Source organism: Anomalospiza imberbis, chromosome 5 (assembly GCF_031753505.1).
Source record: "Anomalospiza imberbis isolate Cuckoo-Finch-1a 21T00152 chromosome 5, ASM3175350v1, whole genome shotgun sequence".
Classification (NCBI taxonomy): Eukaryota; Metazoa; Chordata; class Aves; order Passeriformes; family Viduidae; genus Anomalospiza; species Anomalospiza imberbis.
This window is the reverse complement of record NC_089685.1, coordinates 21,718,128-21,739,054: the sequence shown is the minus strand read 5'-3', so window position 1 is coordinate 21,739,054 and position 20,927 is coordinate 21,718,128. Positions and strand designations below refer to the sequence as shown.

The 20,927-nt window shown below is 38.3% G+C and overlaps 1 protein-coding gene across 12 annotated transcripts in view; it reads right to left on the bottom strand.

The window, feature by feature from the left end:
* The window catches only part of CADPS2 (calcium dependent secretion activator 2), a 284,902-nt gene that overhangs the window by 222,003 nt on the left and 41,972 nt on the right, over positions 1-20,927 (bottom strand). For 11 of the 12 annotated variants that reach the window (XM_068189862.1, XM_068189864.1, XM_068189853.1 and 8 more), the window contains exon 2: positions 6,143-6,256. In XM_068189862.1, coding sequence (XP_068045963.1) covers positions 6,143-6,256 — 114 coding nt within the window. Of the gene's footprint in view, positions 1-6,142; positions 6,257-8,222; positions 9,060-20,927 lie in introns of those variants that run through there. The other variant, XM_068189861.1, reaches the window with a different exon arrangement.

Below are 20,927 nucleotides of genomic sequence, written 5' to 3'. Positions count from 1 at the left end.
ATACCTCACTACCCAACATTAATTACCTCTGCAGTGTAGTGTCAGAGCTACAAGGCATCCTTCTTGGCCTGGGACAAAGTCACCAAACGAACAAAAATGGATACCATTACTGGAAAATTTTTTTAATCTACATCCATTCCGTTCTGTCTTCCTATCAGCAAATCCAAATCAAAGGACTGGTGTAAGTAATGCACTAAACTCTATCCATCAACCACTACCTAATTTAAAAGTTTGAAATACAGGTCTTTTACAACCACGCTAATATAGAAACCTTATGGCATCCTCAAATGAATAGGGATCATCCGCAAATATCAGTGTGCAGAGAGACTGGACAAACACAGTTTCAGCAGTAGCTGTATGTTTCTGTGCAGATGTACAGCCTCTCTGACACCATGAGAACGAAAAGGGAGTTCCAGTCTGAAAACACAAATAATAGTTACACGTAGTTATGTGTAATGCAAGAGACTTTGTGGATTTCAGCACTGATACACTTTCCATGCAGCAGCAATACAACAGCACTCTCAAGAGAAAGCTGCACATCACAAAGCCTGCAGTTCCACTCTATCAGGTCTCTCCTTAGCGTGGGAGAGGTCGAGATCATGCAAAGCATGTTTTCATTTGTTGTATCTTATCTCCCCCCTCACTTCTTTCAAGAAAATAATTAGCCTGCTAACAGTGAGACAATCTCCATTACATGCCAAATTGTGGCTGGTGATCCAAAACACTGAAGGCATTAGAGCTTCTTCAACGAAGCGGGTGACCTAAATTAACCTGTGTTAAGCATCTTTCCCGGGGGGGCCCTAGAACTTTTATGAAGCTTTTCAAAGAACTGGTCTACACCAGACATCTAAAATAACAGATCCCATAGCATATTACACTGACCTCAAGTCTGACCATGTTTTCAAGCAAGTGGAAGGAAACTGTGGAAGTGCTAATAGGTTGCAACTACAAATGTATCTGGTGTTGAAAGGCATCCTCACAAGGCAAACCATATGATTATCCTGAAGTTAATATAAAAACCTATCCTTTTGAAACAGCTTCTCCAAATGAGACTGTACCAACCATAAATCCCATGCTGGTGTAGTACTCAGATTTTTGAAGAGAACCTGAACAGAGCAAAAAGCCCATATTCTTAAATACATGCGTATGCCAATTATGACTTTAAAAAAAATGAAAGCAGACATCAGTGAATTTACGCTCTGAAACTGTTAGCTTCTACACTTATTAATCTAATGTATTTAAATAAATGGTTAATCTACTGATTCTGTTGTTTTATCTCCATAATATAAAACCAGAATTTTCCAACATTTAATTACTATTTATTTTGCGTGTACTATGTTTTGATTCTAATGAATGCTTTCTGTTTCCTTTAGGTGTCATCTTCATCTCTGAGACATTCATCAGGATCACCTATGCCTTTTGTTGCCTCGAATAAAAATGGTGGGTCTAAAATAGCTGATAGTAAAAATAAAATTGTAAAAGCAAACAAAGCACCATTTAGTCCAGAAAGCTAGTTCCTTTTTCTCATTTCATCAGTGAGATCCTTCTGCCCTCACATCCATGCAAAAAATTTTCAGATGAAGTTTTCCATAATCACAGCATCGTTTCACTCCTTTCTTTACAGAACTACATCAACTTTTTTTACAGAGTAACAAATCATTTAAGGTCTTCATACAAAAATTCTCCCATGAACACAATTCATCCTTTTCCAAGGATAAGTGCAAGGGCTTGCATTAGCAATTCAGGATTTGGTACCAAAGGAGCTCAGTAATTGTAGGACATTTGGCCTACTTACTGCAGAAGATGAAAGGTGCCACCTATGCACACTGGTAGGAAGGAAGGGAAGTGCTTTCTTTTGCCATTTAGAATTCTGTTAAGGGTAGAATTGGGTTGGATGTAAGGAAGAAACTTTTATAATATAGGTGGTAAAATACAGGACCAGATTGTCCAGAGATTTTGTTGATGCCCCATTGCTGGAAGCTCTCAAAGTCAGGTTGGATGGGACTTTGAGCAACTTATCTAGTGAAAGATGTCCCTGCCTGCGGCAGGGAGATTGGACTACATGATCTTTAGAATCCCTTCCCACTCAAATCATTCTATGATTCTATAATATGGGTCTTCTTCTCTTTCTTATTTTTTATTTAATTTGTTTTCTACTTTTAGTTCATTTTTGGCAGCCCGGTAGTGCCAAACTCACACCTAGGTTTGTGTACACAAATCCCCTCAATTTAAACAGAAAGTATGTTAAACATGATCTTTGTATCACAGGCAAACTGGCACAGTCGAAAAAGTCTGATTTTAAATTCTCAAACACCCCACAGTACTAAGCGTTACAGATCCTGCATTTAACATTCAGATTTAAGCAGCATGAAGTAATCATGGCTTAGAACCACATATTTAAAATGGAGCAGCAAGAAAAGCAGAAAAAATACCAGTATGGAGTACTTCTTGCAGCTTCACATTACTTTAAGCAGAGTTGAAAACCTGAGAACTTGCAATCATTACAATATTGAAAAAGTTTTCACAGTATTTCAAATATTCATTAAAGTTCTTTGCACCCATTTTACTGATACCTAAGACTGCACACATTCAAAACTAAAGGATTAGCACAGTGAGTTTAGCCCAAGGTATATGCATACCTACTGGAGGTAAATATATTAAAGATGGTGAATAAACCTCTCAGGGCTCTGCCCAACAGCATTTTCCAACCTCAGTGAAAGAGCATGCAAGAACTGATGAATGAAAGATTATCTACTATTTCACAAACAAGTTTTTTAAATACAGGGTTGAATTAAGCAAAAAAAGGATTTAATTTCATAAGTCACTTTCTCACTTAATTTTATACTTAGCACTGTGTCAAATATAATTACTCATAAAAAATTGCCATACGATTTAATTTTTCTCTTTATCTGAAAAGCAGCACCACCATCTGATGATCTTCTGATTAGAATCTGGCTCAATGTCTGCAATGGAATTTTCCACACACAAAAAAATAAAATCCTATATTAATTCTGACAGAAGGATTTCAGAAAGAGTTAACATTTCCATACCTTCTCTAAACTGAGACTGAAGAGGAAAACAATCATACTTTCATGTATACAAAAATGAAACATGCTAAATTTCAGTGAGATTTTCAGAAAATGTGGTGGGATTCTAGGGGGAGATTACAGAGAACATGAAAATAACCTTTTCTGGAGAGTTAAAGAAGAATTTATGTAACTTTTCCTATGAATAAGAATTTTTTCTACTACATTTTTAAGATAAATGAAAACTGATGCCAGCTTATTCATACACAGTCTTAAAAACAACAGCAGCATTGGAAAAGACATAGTGGAGAAAATAAGGCAAAAAACTTGACTGGTGTAAACTTTCCAAGTGGTTCTGACACAGAAGCATGACTTACAGCCTAGTGAAATTAATGCTAAAATTCACATTTATTTATTTAGCAAACAAATTGCTCTTTCTGGAAATATTTATTAAAAATTAAATCAAAGTCTGGGCAATAATAAGTTCCTAAATCCTTGGGGCTTTTTCTTAAGATTCTTAAGAGGACACAGTCTGAACAAACTCATTAATTACAGATTACAGTGAAACACCTGCAACTACTGATACAGAATTTATGTCACATCCCCAAAATAGACCTTCTCTTTCACGTTCAAAGTTAAAGTACAAAATCAGTTATGGTAATGAATATACCCTGGCTTTGCAAACAATACTATAATAACTCTCAAACCACGACTACTGCCTAGGATTAAAAGCAAGTTAATAATTTTCAGAATAAAACAGTTACTGAGCAGACCACATACTTCTTCCCTGCCCTCTCAGGTAAGTTAAACTGTAGTTGAGCAACTAAAATATAAAGAAATTAACACAGAAGTTTGTAAGATGCTGTATGAGAGAAACAAGGAAGATGCCCATAATTCAAAGTACTAACAAACATCACCACCTGGAAGAGGTGATGGACCATACGTAGTAGACATAGAGAGGAGAAAGCATCAAAGCCCAGCACCAACAGAATACACAAAGAAGTAAGAGAGACTAGTATTTTCAACCAGTGGGTAGCAAAGATAAGGAAAAAGGCACAAGAGACACATACAGGTAAAGATGATAATATGTGATCAGATACATAAAATTTGATTAAAATGCATTAAAGAGGAGCAGTAACTTGAACTAAGTCTCCAGATGGATTCCACCACTGCACTGGTCATTAAATCTACTGGTAACTACTACAACCCTGAAAAGAAATTAAAAATCACTAGCAAATGCTGACTTAAATTGCACAACTGAAAAGGGCTGTGCAAGTCTGGAAGAAGTCTGTGGAAAGAATGCAAAATGGAATTGGGAGGCTGGGATAAACAAATAAAAAATACTGAAATTACAGCTGGTATATCAGCCCATGGTATATTAACACAGGATGAAGCCTCTGGTGTCATTATATCCTTGACAGTAATGCTGAGAGTTTTGGAATTCTCTGTTTGAAACTGGACACCCAAAACACTTAATTCAAAATGGTGAATGTCTGAAAATAGCTGGAAAATTTGAGCCTTTCATTTTATAAGGCTATCTTAGATTATTATGCACAGCCTTTCACTGCAAGAGCAGATATGCTAAAAACCAGTTCTCAACATGTCTAAAAATTTTCATTTAAAAAAGGCATGAAGTAAATCTTAACAGAACAGTTACTGTTTAGACATTTATTTTAAAATCACTTTTATTCACTATAATATCCTTTCCAAAGGCAGATTACTTCCTCTAACACATCAAGCTTTTTACGCAGTGTCCTAAAGAATGAACCTTTAAGTTCTTTTCAGTTCTACCCCAAGTTCAGTGTCTTGAGACATCCCCTTACTCTGAAACCTATTGCTGGACCACTAACTAGCTCAGCCTTGCCCTGCACCATCTTCCAAACTGTCCTTCCTCACAGCCTTAACTTCTTCACTGGCTATACAGCAAAATGGATTACTTTCTAACCACTTCTGTCATGTTCTCACAAACCTAAAATAGTACCTTGAGAATGTTCATATTCCAGTTTCACGTGCAGACCTATCCTCATCTTTTCACAAGTGATTTTGTGAGAATTCCTTAATTTCAAATGCCACAACACTGATCAGACCATAACATGGGAAAATTCACACTGAGTTTTATGGTTTCTATACAAATTTCTGTTTCTACACACTGAGTCCATGATTTCAGCACAAAAGGAAAACATTTCCCCATCCCTCTTTTTTTTCTTGTGCAATATAATTTATTATAGACAAAACCAAGCTAGGACATAAGTCACATCTTCTTCTGCTTAAGGAAAAAGTAATTCACTAGCAAACAATAGCTGACAGGAAAAATGAACAAATAGTATACCAAAAATAAAGCTAATTTTGAAAAAAAAATTGTGGTAGGCTGAAATATGAAGGAAGATCTCTCAAGAGGCAGAGAAGTTTAACATCCAACCTTTTTGATTCATTGAGTAGGTCAGAAGTTAGATGAAGCAAAATGAACACACAGTAACATTCACTAAGAGTAACAAGTTAATTCACTAGCCCTATGCTGCTGATGGACAGGGAACAGTTCTCTAGCTTGGAACTGGACCTGTCCCTTAGGCAATTAAAACTTCACCTCCAGATCTGCGCTGGGGCTGTAGGCACTGAACACGCCTTGGAGGTCACAGCAGATTGTGAGAGCTGGCCCATCTGCATGGAAAGCTTCTGTTCCTTCTGACGGCAACAGGCAGGTCTTCACCAAAACCTTCTGCATGGAAACTAAAAATCTGAAGACATATTTCTCAGGATGGTAACTTACAAAGTGCTGATTAAAAGAGCTACCTTGGACATATGGAGATAAAGATAGCAGTGCCTAGTTGTATCAAGTGCTGCCAGGAAGATTTTTAGCACCAGGGGTTTTTCATTTTATCTTCTCTTTTAATTTTTTTTTCCCTTCTTAAAAAAGGGTGGATATTTTCCAGTTCAGTTTCTCTCTTGTGCTCAAGCAGTAGATTTCAACTTCTAAAACAGCAAAGCTGGTTTAGGAGGAAATAGTTTCTAGAAGGTTTGGAAGTTCACAGCCTTTGAAACTTAAAATTACTTTTCCTGCACCTGCATTAAATGGCATACTATGAACATTAACAGGGAGAACAAAGCACACAGCTCACCTCATAGTAACTCCGCACAGCATTGCAAAACGCTTCATCTGCTACGATTTGCGTCTCCCCGTTCAAAAAGGCCTGGAAACGTTCCTTCAGTACCTGCAGCTGCTGCTTGTTGAGCTATGCAAGAGAAAAATAAGGAGAGGGGAGAGAACAAAAATAAATGCACTTAGTTTCCAAGTAAAAATACATAGCACTACACACACTTCGACACTTGTGAACAGGAACAAAAAGACGGGGCTCCCTGGCCACCTGGCTCCCTGCAGAGTGGCAGCCCTTCGGAGTCCCAGCTGGACAAGCCACGCTGCGGCAGCCAGACATGCATGCAGGCAGCATGCAAGGAAACTTCTGCTCCTTCTGGTGTCCTTGGGATGCCAGAGGTAGGTCTGCATGGATACTTCTGTGCAGTATTTTATATGCATATGCTGCATATAATGGTTGATCTTCTCCATGGCAGCAGGAGTTAATAAAATTAACTCTTAGCTTGTCTTTAAGTAAGTAATTTTCTTTTCGTCCTTCAAATTACTGAACATAAACAACTGAGATGCCTCCATTTTTTGGAGTAAACTAAGCACTGGAGTGCTTCAACAAGCACTGGAGTGTTTCAACAAGCACGTGCACTGTGAAGAAAATGGAGTTCTAGCCACTGATGCTACAACACTATGAAGGACATGAAACAACTGGATCTTAGAGAAGAGCAGACAATGGCTCCAAGACTGACACCCAATAACACTTGGTGAACTTAATATCAAAGCTGATTACATTTTAAAAACAAACTCCTAAAAGAACACATTACACAATTAAACCTTGCAATCAATCAATTTTTATCAAAGTTTACTTTTAAGGGAAAAAGCAAAGTTCAGAAACTCTCTAGGGATCCAGACACAGGATTCCAAGGTTTCAATCCACTCTTGAATTATTTAGTGGGATATTTCTCCTTATCAAATCTGTGAGAAATTTGAATATCACATCATATTCTTGAACTTTAACACTAAAAAAATTTCAAACACAAGTGACAAAAAAGTTTTTCATCCCTCCTGTATTTTGCTTAAGTAAAACTAACAAACAAATGAATAAACATATAGCCAGAAAATGTAAATATTTTTTCAGAGGGAAGAAAGTGATATTTGTAATGGCTAACCTGAAGCAAATAAGACTGCCCCCAATGGCACAATAATTTCTTATTGAAGAATTTTTTGGCATCTACAGTAAATATGGTGGCCTTAGGCTTTCAGGTTTCTTATGACTTTAAAGTCATTTAAGCTACAACACTGTTATCAAATCAGCAAAATCTACTATCCTGATAACGGGCCTATTGTGGACAACTTTTATTTTCTTAATATCACAGGAAGATTTTCATTCCCACACAAAGTTTGCTATGTTTGCAAACTCATGTGCTTCTTTGAAAAATCTAACAATTTTCTGCAAAATTCTCCAAATTGATTGCAAACCTGAAAGGTGTTTTCTCCTGACAGGAAACAACTGACTGGGTATCAGAAGTCCTCTAAAAAAGAATGAAATATAGGCAGTAGTGATACAAAGCCAAAAAACTATGCCTCTGAAAAAAAAATTCAAGCTAGTTAAAAATACATGATAATTCTGTTCCTCATCTTAACAGAACAATTAATGATACATAACAAGCCCCAGGAGAACTCAATGGAAAAAAAGGTCTCCTGTGGAGGCAAGCAAACTTCAACAGAGGTTGCTGTGTCTTGGATAAATTTCCTGGATGAACTCCTGAGAGCAGCAGCCTGACACTGACACCGCATCCTGTACCACAGCTAATTAAAAATCAGTGGGAGAATTATCCATATTGTGTCTGCACATCCACCCAAAATGGCACCTATCCACCTGCCTACCAAAAACCCACTCCTTGTACAGAACCTTCACAACACTCGACAGCTGTTTCTAACAGAAATCAAACTTCATTCCACTGATTTGATTCCTCTTATTCTTCTCTCATTTTCTAAATACTTTGGACAAGTTGAGGTACCAGAAAATGCAAATCATTATGGATGGTTTGAGGAGTTTTTTTCCAGCATACACATGTTCTTTTGGGAGGCTTAGAAAAGAGACAAGCACTCACACGGACAGTGCCCCTCTGCTGAGCGGGCAGCTCCTTCATCCCATGGAATATTCACAGCTCTGCTACGAGAGCAGGCAGGCTTCCTGCCAAGGCAATTATGAAAATGTGTTTTCATGCTTGCAGACTTCATTCTTTAGGTGATTTGCTTCTCTATTACCCCCACACCAAACAAAAACATTATGAATAAGGCAATGAAATATAAATTTAATTCTGACTTTCTCATTTCTAACCATCATAGTTCAGCAAACTGAAATGCCTTTAAAATATTTCATATATGGCTTCCATAATCACTACTTTAGGTAGTAAGGATTTCTAAGGGTTGAGTGGCATTTTAGGATTACTGTGTATTTCTTAAACTACTTTTATTTCCGTGCAAAATCTGAATGTACAGAATACAGTTCTCCTGCAAAGCTGAAAAATAACAGTATTTCCAATGGAAAATATGAAAAGCTACAACCTACACTAAGGATGATCTGAAGTCTATTTAACATGTCCTAAGTACTGTCATGTATAGAAATGCAGTTAACTGTCAAGATACAGAATAATTTACAGTAGTCTACTGCAGCATACAGCTCTTCTGGGCCTTTTACTTGTCCGAATATTGAGTGTACAGCGAATTCTCTCTCATCTCTTTTTTTAAAGTTGGTCATTTTTAATGAATTCATTAACATTCTTCAATTTGAAGCACTTAAAAATGAAACAAAGCTAACAGTAAAAGTAATAGCTTGGAAATGTGGAGATAAAAAGAAAGACTAATTGCATTGGAATGCTGTAGTAGCAAAAGCAGAGAAACAGGTGTTTGTACAGGACATTAGCTCTTGGATACTGCCAAGCAGCTCAACCTGTCAAAGTCTGAGCTACCTTTTAAGTTGGTCAACATGGAAAAAGAGAAGACATCATGTATAATGATGAATCCCAAGAGAAATGCCTAAATTTAACGGCAGTAATCCCAGGCAGATTCCCTCTGCCCACTCCCTCCCCATAATGGAGCTCAAATCCTTTGTAGCAGCACTTCCTTTCAATGGCACAAGCCCTTTCCTCTGCTCTGTGCAAGATCCATACACATCAGACCTTTGCTTTCAGTCCACTCTCATCTTCACTGTCAGTGCCTCTGTTTCCACATTTTAATTTTAGTAGGAAGAACCACAAACAGGAAATTTAAAATTAAAAAATACATTACTATATGCACCTCCAAATGCAAACTGAACTCAGAATACCACCAAAAGTATACAGCAAAGCCTCATTGATTCTGTTGCTTTACATTAACCTGCTTCAGTTTTGTATTGCTTCTTCAGATTTCGCATTCTCAGTGGTATAGAATCTGTTGTCATAACTCTCTGTGATACTTCATTATCAACTACTGCTGCTTCATGGGAGAATGTATACTGTAACTAAATTCCAGTGACTCAGAATATCAGATCTGATTGCATTCTGCAAAATGACTGAAGATAAGTAAAGACAAATTTAAGGGAAAACAAGATTAACTGCTCTCAGATTTGTTTTTCTTTATTGCAGTCACACAACAGATACAAACCTTTCTTCCCTTCCATACCTGTGTCTTTCAAAAAAGGTAACTTTTTCTTTCACTTTGCATTTGCTAACCTTAGTAAGCTATCAAACAATAAAAATATTTAAGACAGAGTGAACTTCTCAAAGAGCTATTTAATTAAATTAAGAATAACTTTTTCAAGTTGCAGTAGCAATTTAACCAGAGTAATATAAAAGCATGAAAGAGCTTCAAGCACTTAACCACTAAAAAACTTTCTCACCTTGCATTTAGCATTTCAAATAAGTCATATATCCAGATATATTCCTATTTGAGCATTAATTTAAAGATTTCCTTTTTCCCTTCTAAAGTAAAAGTTGGGTATGAAAACCTAGAGGCACTTCTGGTTTAGCTCCACTTATACCTTTGAACAATTTCAATAAATGGTTTTTACACAGAGTTTAAATTCCTTTTTTTATAAGAAGTCACATTTCAAATAGCTGTCGAAGTTTAGGGAGTTATTCCAATGTCACGAGTTTTGCTTGTAATAATAAACTCCAACGAAGGAAAAATGATGTATGGGTTTTTAAGAGTAATACTGCTTATTTCTCTTTGAAAGACAGAAGGGGAAAAAATCCCAAACTGTAGCTTCACTGCGCTTGATGCTTCATTAAGAGCATCTTCATCTGCTTCTCACTGCCTACGCACACAGAGCACTCACTACTGCCCTGATCACATGCAGCCAAGAGCAGCTGGCAAAGCCGTAACTGCCGGGACCACTGCCCCGAGAAAACTTCAGAAGTGAACAGGTTCGACGCGTGCCCAAGCGCGGCCCCGGGCGGGCTGGCAGCATGCGCGCTGTGGGCGCGGAGCAGCGAGCCGCGCGCCGCTCGGAGCCATTGCCACCTCGCGGCGCTCCCAGGAACACCGCGGGCTGCAGCCCGCTCCCAGCGGCATCCCTGCGAGCTTCCCCAGCGCCGACCTGAACACCAGCAACAGCTCTGTTTGTGCTCTGCTCCCTCCCACACTGCAGCCTGCAACCACCCTTTTCAGACCATATGGGTATTTAGGGAAATAGCAGGAGGTGATGACTGCAACTATAGACAGAGCAAGATGAAACATTTCTTACACAGACTGCAAAAACACAGGGGTAGGGAGGAGCCGGCCCAAGAGCCACCTCCTGAACCCTCAATGCTGCAATGTGTACTCTCTGTAGCACCAAACCTAAGTCCCCTAACGCTTCCAAGAAATAAGAAGCATTTTTATTTCAAAATGATGCCATTTTGTATAATGTATTTGACGGCAGCAGTTGGTTTTGAAAAACTTTGGTCAAAGCTGTAATTTTTTGAGATCAGAGTGGAAAAAGAGCCTGATGAGGGTTCCCTCAAACAGCTGTCCCTCTCTTCAAATTCAGTCAGGAGATAAATTTTCGTCTGGTGAATTAAGAGAACTGAATATACAAATAAATCTTTTTTTCAGTCAGCTTCTCACACATCTTTGAACATAACTTTGTTTCTTGTCCTGAAAACCTCTTTGTCAAGGGAAAAACCAAAAAGACCCTAAAAAATAAGATGAAATTCTGTCAAGGACTAACTCATCCCATTGCCACAGCAGCATGCTCAAGGATGTTGAGCTCAGTGGCTCCCTCCCTGTGTCTCCTCTGCAGGGTGTCCTGATGCAGCTGCAAGGCAACACTGATGGTCAGCCCATCACAACAGCTCTCCTCTTCCCAAATCAGCCTTAGCATTCGAATAGCAGGACTGCATCTAGCAACAACTGAAAAAACTCTCATTCTCTTGCAGAGTGAGACTCAAAAGCCATCCCAGCCTTCACTACCCTGCTGTAATTAGAGCTTCCCGCCACCCTCCGAGGTGGTGGGGAGGGCTTTATCCACAGGGTCAGACTGGTAAGCTACACACAGCTCCTCTGTGAGAGCCAAGAACAAGGCATGGAGCCTTAGGCTGAACCCATCATTATCCTCTCTCTCCAGAAAAACGTAACTTATGCCACATCATTGCCCTTAGTGTGCTTCATCTCACATTGGTGATGAGAATAAGCCTGCAAAGCAAATAGCCAGTTATAAACAGTGATTCTTGCTCTGTTTCCTCTCCCTCCCATCTTGCCTCCTCTTCCAGTATCTGCCTACAAAAGGATAATACTTGTATTTCACAGCAGAGATAGAGAGTATTCATTTATAATGGATTACTTTCTTCTGAGGAAGAAGACTAAATAAACAGTATTAGAAAATATCAGTACTAAGACAGAGGTGATAGCTGTGGTTACTGTGCTGAATTATACAAGTCTTAATTATGTGCAATAATGGTCCTATACAGCATGTGGGTGGCACACAATATATGCTGTCCCCTACTACTCATTGCATAAACCGGTTTGATTTTCTAAAAAAAGGATAAATATTTTGCTGTCACTTAGCAACCTCGGCTGTTCTTTGATTTTCTTAAAGTTGAAGTTATTCCAAGTAAAGCAGTGTCTATAAGGATTCTGTTTGCTGTCACTCCATGCACACTACACTGAGAACATAATCCTAGTGCAACAATTCAGTGTCTTGTAGCATCAAATATCAGATTACCAAAATCAGCCAATTCATTTACCAAACACATTTATCATTCTTTATAATCTAACAAGCACAACATCGCATTTATCTTTCACTGGCTTGTTTAAAAACTGGAAACATTACCATTACCATAATGGTCAGTCAATTCCACTTACAGGGTGTTTAAGTTATAAATATTTTATGCATCATTAAGTCTGAAATTTTAAATACTGTCATTGTCCAGAGGAGCATATTCAAGATTCTTTGGCAGAATTGTAAAACATCTCACAAGGATCAGAGGGTTTGGGGGTTGGTTTTCTTCAGGGAGTAGAGGTGATGGCACAAAAATCCCAGGCAGTGAGTAAAGCAAAGCCTGATTTACATGAAGGCATTCAAGTTTATCTCACTGACCACCAAAATATAGAACTGGAGACAGATTCCAGCAAGGTCAGACTGGCACCTGAGAGGAAAAGAAAAATAGGTATTTTGAGAATGAAGAGGAAAAAGTATTTTGTGGGGGAAAAGAAGAAATAAAAATCAGACTTTCCTAATTTTTTGGCAGAAGAGTGAAAATATATAAATGAATACAGGATAATTTAACTGCTTAGAACACACTCATAACAATGATAGGTTTCTTTCTTGTTGAAAAAAAAATCAAACTTTTACAGACTTTGTCATGCTAGAAAAGAATCTGCTATGTGTTTTTCCTAAAGGCAGTAAATAACACACCCCAGTAAAAGCTATCTCCACTGAGATGAGGTTGCCAGTACAGCTGCAATCATTTTCTTTGTACCTACTCCTACTACCTGCGATTTGCTGTAGAATTTAGCTGACAATCATCAGCTAGATTTATAATACTGTATTTGCTTCCTCTGTGCTGTGCTTCACCGATCTCAGTCTGGAGTGGCTGCCAAAACTCTACAGCTAGGGCGGCTATGTTCTGCTGTCCCTTGGGACGCCACTCCTTGAGGCCATGTCCCATGCAGAGTACACAGGGGCACTGCAGCCTTATTTCCTTGAGAGTGTCAGAGTTACAAGGAGAACAGTCATGCCTGAAAGCTACGCAAACAAAGCTTCCAGCCAACAAAACTGATGATGACTCATGCAGTGACCATGAAAATCATGCCTAGTAGGAATGCACAGTGATATGTGGCCATAGTGGGAACCTCAGCTACCAGAGCCTTTCATAGAAGTCGGGCCTGGAAGAGACCTTCAAGATCACTCAGTCGCAACACCTGCACTGCGGGAAGCAAACCTGCCACTAGACCACTGGTTGGCTAGATGGACTGGTCTTCTGATCTATTAACAAACAGAAGAAATTAAAGAAACAGAGGTAAAGTCTGGCCTGTAAGGTCATTAACAGTTAAGTAAATCTCATATGGACATGTATACTTTACACACGTCAATACACAACCCAATTTAACTATGGTATGGTGGCACGAGGATGCTCAAAGACCCTTGATATTAGATACCACATGGAAAAAGTAAATACTGTGCTAACCCAAATGACCTTCTGTTTTGTCAGGCAAGGACACCCCTGCTCGTGAAAGAGGACTTCAGCTCTGAAGGAGATATCCAGGTATCATCTCATCTTGTACACTTCTATTTGTAATATACTCTTCTACCTTGGAAACCTGCAGTGGGAAAAATTTCTACTTCGAAATCCTTTCCCAGCCTTCAAACGTTCAAGATGATCCTTCAAACATTCTCATCTCCTACTTCTCTAGGAGCCTCAGGAATACATTTGTAGCAAATAAAATCTAGAGACTATCTGAACAATAAATACAAACATCTGCACAACCATCACAATAAACATCCTCCATGACAGACATATCCAAGTCCCTGAATACATTTATTTCTCAGCATACAATATGAATTAGAACCAGCACAGCAGATAATCTCATGAAAGCTACAGGGATGAAACTAAGCAACTGCACATGGCAACCAACCTGCACTTAGCAGTTCCTTCACTGCAAAGAGAGCACTTCCCATGAAAGTGCTTCTCCCTTTCTGACTTCTCAGCCCTATCTCCCAGAATTTTCTCTGGAAACTCTCTGGAAACTACTTTTCATTAACCTAGAGGATTGCAGTACTCATGAACCCATGAAAGTTTAGTTTGGTGTTGCATTATAAGATTCTACCAGAAAAATGTCCAATAAATAAGTAAAAGTTTTATCATGTCCCCTGCCAATACTATGTACACCTTTCATAAACAACTACCTATTCTCTAACATAAGTAACTCTGAAACTTTTTGCTTTTGTCACAGATTTTAATCTCATATACTAATATCTCCCTTTTGTTTCCCCACCTCCCCCAGTCATAAAGACCAATCTAATAGAAGGCATTTATTTTTCCCACAAATCTTCACAAATTTTCACAAATCTTGTTCTTTTTAAATCAAAGAGCCATGATTGCTACAGGATTATTCAACACTGGCAGTCAATCTAATATACACAAATGGAAATTCTTAATACACCACTAGGCTTGCTCATCAAGATATGTAGGAGACCCTCCACCATTCGAAGACTTAAGTATAAAGGAACATCTCCTTGAACCAAATATTCTAGCAGAGGGAAAGGATTTGAAAAAGCGAACAACAGAATTTATTTACATGCACACAATTAGGAAGTCAGACTAGACCATCAAAGTCCCTCCGGTCAGTTTGCAGAAAGTTCTCAAGGCTTAATTTACGTGGCTGAAACTACTGAGGAGAGCAATACAGATATTTTATTGACATCTGATTGAAGCTTTAAGCAGTACTCCACTTAGTTTTGAATTCTCAAGCTAAGATTAGTTTCGAATTATCAAGCTGAAAAAAACCAAAGCTTTCCAAAAGGGATGCAGAGGTAACATACAACCCTCGAGCATTACGATCAAATGGTTTCTCTCATGTCTAGGTACACTAGACATCCTTTCTGTACCAAAATGCATAGACATACTATCCAAATTATGTATTTAGTCCTACTGAACCATGTATCTGAAACACAAGATGGAGCATTCCACAGACCATTTCATTGTGGTTATATGTACATATACCATACGTGACTAAATTGTTCCCTTTCAGCAAAGTGTTATTTTAATCTATGAAAAATTTAAAGTAGCACTCAAACATCTGTAAATATCTTTTTTCCACAGCAGATTTAATAATGGGCAAATTCATTAATTCCTGCAAATTTACTCACCTCTCTAGAAAAATGAGCTTGTCTCAGAACTGTATGCTATAACATTTAAGTGTAGAAGGAAAACACAGTACATAAATCTAAATGTACAGTTTTCACACTCAAATCTGTCAGACTTCACACAAGAGACTGGTACAATAATGCTATCCAAAGCTATATTTTGCTGGGTGATCTTTATGCAATTAAGAGCCTCAAGAAGACACCGTATTAAAATTCCCTCAGAAGGAGAAATACTCAAACACCCTTCCACCCTGAATATTACAAAAACCTTCTGTTTCAGAGATTTCAAGCAAAGGGATCCTCAATGGTTAAATAGAAACTTATAACAGTAGCTAACAGATTTTATTGTCAGGCTTTTCGTGATAGTGATAGTGATTCAGAACCTTCTCCTCTTTTGATGCCTTTTAACCCTTTTTCTAGTGTTGCCTTTTGTTATGATAAGTGATTTCCTCTGCATGGTATATATTCATATCACCCAAAATTTTCAAATTTATTTCTGTTTATCAGCACATTTTTCCCATCTCATCCTTGTTCCTGTAGGGTTTTCTTGGAGGGACGAAGCCACTTGCTGCCTTTTTTCTTTCATAATCAAGATTCTGGATTAATTTCCCTTTTCTACTTAATTAAATAGCTCCCGCTTCTTAACCATTTGAAATGAACTCACAGTATTTGCTATCACACCACCTACTAATTATAACCTACAAATTTCATTCCTAGTGTTATTTCTGTCTTCCCTTCTGAAAATGTTCCTTGGTTCTCACCAAGTCTTTCTGCAACCTGATATGCACAATTTTCTGTGTAGGCCACTACAATTTTCATAACTGATGAGCTTTAATTTGGTCTTCAGCACATATGTGCTCACACAAGAGAGCACTTGAATAATGGACAGTAGCAGTATTTTAACATTTCTGAATAAAATAACTGTGTTTATTCTCTCTGCTGTATAATGTGCTATCTGAGTTAGAGATCAGCCCCTTCCCTGCAGAGTTGTGGTGAAGGGCAGCAGACAGGTCCTGAGTCTCTTACCTTGGGAGTTGCTTTTCTCTGGCCCCTGTGGGGGCTACGAGGCATGCATCAGCACCTCATCTCCCGCCTCCCTGATCCTCAGCCTGAACATCACCCACTGACACATTTCCCTGGCTTGGTCTTCAACCTGCCTCATCACCACGGCCTTCCCAGAGGACCACTGGATAGAGGCTGACCTTGACCAGTGTCTTCAGACATGATCATGACTCTGGCCCCCATTTGCATCCCAGCTTGGTCCCCTTAGGGGTAAATCTGCCCCTACTGCTCCCTGATGACCCCTTCATTTCTATTTATCACCCTCAAAATCATCCCTTTCCTAGCAATAGCCCCAGATCTTCACATCTCTCCCCTCCTTCCTTACTTCTGCCTCCAGCTTAAGTGATCACAGAGCTTCTAACATGCTGCTTCCCATGTTCCCTCTCCTCCTGCTCCTGTCAGGTATGCTCTAGCAGAAAGGTAGAACAACACCCTTAACAACCAACCCTCACCCCCATGAATAAAAATGTACTTTTAACATTTGAACATACATTACTTAAATAGAAGCAGAAACAACATAATTCATGACATCTCTATGTAGATCTCCACATCCACACTGCATAAATTGCATAAGCTATTCCCTGATGTTATCAGAATAGCTTTCATCAAGACTTCCAATCATTTGCTTTCAAATACAAACCATGTTGTATCTTTGTCTTCCCCATTTCTCTATGGTTTTCAAAATTTTGCAGTCTTTCAGGTTTCATAAATTTTCTCTTTACGTTTCTTCTTTCCTCACAGAGAGAATCCTAAAGATTTTATCTTTGTATTCATCACAGCTCACATGCATAAGTGGATCTCATTCAACAGGTTTACCTAGCAGACCATCCACAGGTCTCTTTGCTTCTTCCCTCATCTCAGGTTTAACTTGGAAAAAGGGACTGGTGTCATTCTGGTATCTCTCCCATGGTGCCCAGGTGTCAGCTTGGGTCCTGTAGCCCTCCTCAGGCATTCACAGTGTTGTCCATGTTCGATTCCTTTCCTTCCTTCTCTCACTGCTGATGGAGAGACACTGCAATTCTCAATCAGGACTAGAAATGGAAATAACCTTCAGCTCAGGCCTCCTTCCAGGGATAATTTTTGCTTCTCCCTACATAATCTCTGTGATCCAAATTTTCCTACATTCAACACAAGCTGCTTATGCTTGAGCTATTTTCTCAATTTCTACCTAAGCCCAGTATCGCTATCTTCCAAAGACATTATTCACTACTGCAAATATTTGCTCCTTTCTTTGCCATGAAAAGAAGGTAGACAGTTAAGCTATAATTCAGTCATATCACCAGTTTTACACAGATGCATTTTTCTAAATCAATTAATGGAGAAATGTTGGGGTTTAGGTTCCTAATATTCTTATATTAGATTTTTAAAATTAAGTGTTCAATACAGTATCTAACTAAAGATTTTATGTCCTTTAGAGTTGTATCCCAGTACCTCACTTCTCATCAGCCCTTCAATGCAAGCATCAGGAACCATCAGACACATTGCAATGCACAATACAGCACTGAGATAAATTTAATTCTGTGAAAATAGAGCATAAAAGTCTGAAGAAGTCTGGCCTTAACCTTATCACATATCCTACTCTAAAATAAGGAGGAATAGAATAATAGAAAATTCTGCTTCCCACAAGAAACAGTACTGGAATAAACCACCATCCAATTGAAATTTTAATTAAAAGAAAAAAAAAACTCATCTCCAATTATAAATCAGAGGTTAGATTAACATAAGATTTCAGTATCAGTAATACATTCTTACAGGAAACAAAAAAAAAAAAAAAAGAAGAAGACAAGGTTAATTAAGGAGTTTTCCACTCTGCAATAATGTTAGTACTAATTAAAAAAGTTATTAAGCTGAACTTATTTCCATAGGAAGTTACTGGCAAAATGTATTTCTTTTATTGTAGTCTTTGATGCCTTGAGGGAGCAGAGCTAAATGGCTGAGTCAGTCAGTAAAACAGCAAACCAATTCCCTTGCATCACATTCTCCTCCACGCTCTGAATACTGATCAGGAGAGAATACTGAAAACAAAAGCTGAGTGTCTGCCAGCTGAAACGTGACTCTGTACCATGCCTGATGTATTGATAACTTGCTCCCTCTTCAATGAATAAACCAAATTAATCACAACAAACAATGAGGTTGTACAGTATAATACTACAGATTTGTTTATACATGCATATTCAATTCAACAGTAAATAAAGGTTGTTACTAAAACTCATTCTACAGGAAAGTTTTGGGGTTTTTTTAAATTTACAAAATAACAAAGAAAATCCATTGGTAACGTTACCTGTAAAATCTTCACTCTTACTCTGCACAGCATACAGCACATGTATTATTTCTCTCCTCTTTTTTAACAGCCTCCATAGGTCAAGTAATGGAGAACAAAGGCTTCAAGACATTCTCCAATAAATCAATCCAAATAATCACATTAGGCAAGAAGTTACTTCAAACAAAAGTTCTTCCATTACAAAAACATGTATATCTGAAGATTTACCTATGATCAATTTTTTATAGACACTCCTTTTTATACTCATGGTAAGGTTCACAGGTTTCTGCCAAAACAGCCCATGTCAGTGAAACCCCACTATTCCTTTCTTCAATCAAGAGTCCATGCTTCCCTGCTAAGAAATAAAAGTATAGTACACTTCTGGGGGGCTCCACGGCTCCCCTGATAGGGGAAAACCTCTTTTTAACAGTTCTGTGCCAGGATTGAGAGATGCATGGGAGTTTTTCGGTCGTCAGGTTGCTGTTTATTTTTATCTTATCAAAAGTTTCAGCATGCCCTCTATACCAGACTTAGTGTGCAGGAAAGTACATCAAAACTGGTCACAAGATGTACAGTTTCAAGGTCCTTTAAAGCTGCTTTACCCAATTAACTCTTAAAACATGCTTTATTTCTACCTTTCTACCAATAACTTATCCCTTGTCTGTCCACGTAACTCTGCACCGTGGCTTTCCCCAGCCAATCACCCTGTGCCACCAACACTGCAGAAAATGGAGTAGGTGAAGAAGCAGCAGCAGCTCGGACAATGCCCAAGGACATCCATCTTGCCTCCTATCTACCTCTATACTAAAAAACCCCAAAACATAAATTTCTCACCCTGTGACAAACTATACTATTCTCTATTATTTATTTCACACACTTGTAGACTCCAATCCATCCCAAAATCTTGGAAGCTTTTTCCATGGGCGAAGGTTAAAAGCAGTGCTTTCCTGGGGGTCAGGACCCCTTGGGCAGGCAGAGAAATATTCCCTGTGCCCTGGGTTCCAACATAGACTGGAAAGAGAAGAGGAGCAGAAAACTTGACAGTTTTATACCATTGATTTAGACTGCAGTAATTTCCAGGGCACACTGTGGAATCGGGTTTGATAAAACATAAGAGATCAGAAGGAAAAGGCAGCAGCATCCGATGCAGCCTGGGCGGAGCAGGGACAGATGGCCAAAGGTCTAAATGAGGAAGCCAAGTTTGAGCCAAGTTTAGTAGTTTGTCACTAGCATTCCAATAGAAGCAAAAATGGTCCTTTGATTTGATAAAGTAACCTGAAAGTGGAAATCATGGCATAGTAACAATATTTTGCTGACCCCCAGCTCAACCCAGGAAACCAGGCAAAAAGTGATCATGCTCCTTTCCTCTCTTCAAATGTTTGCTAGAGATTAAGTCACTTAAACCAGTGCCAAGGTTCTTTCTGGAATTGCAGGACACAGGAATAGATAAATTCTATTTTTACCACCTCCAAATTTTAACCCAAACAAGAACATTTCTATGTTCAGAGGACAACACAGCATCTAGTAACTTTTTTCAGATAAGTATATCACTAAATCTGGATTTGTTATAAATATCCTTAATTAACTTGTCACAGATTGTTCATTAAGGTTTGAAAGGGAACTGGATTGACATAGTATTTTGGGACACATGCATTTGTTAAACTCAGTGTAAAAAAAATTGTCAGATCAAGATTAAAACAACATTGTAAAAGTCTTACAATTCTGATTAAGAGCTAACTAAAAAAATAGACAAGGAAACATACCACACAGTTACAGGGAATCTAATTGTGAGAAACATTATTAGAATTCAACAAACTTTTATTTAGAAAACAGAATTCAAGGGAACAGAGTCTAGAAAATGAATACCATAAATAAAGTTTGGTAACTACTTGTATAATAAACTGTTTGGATTTTATGTACACAGTAAACAACTTCAAAGGAACAACTGGTTTTAAAACTTGGTCTGAGGATATGAATGAGAGGATGGAGTCTGTCAAACAGTTTTTACATTTCATGAAATCCCTGTATTACTGACATCCTAACACAAGATAATATAACTTCTCAATCAGATATTGTGCTTAGCTTCTACTTACACTAGAACAATTTATGTTATAATGTTAAGAAATAGACAGGAAAAGAGACATACACAAATAAAATTGGTTAGCC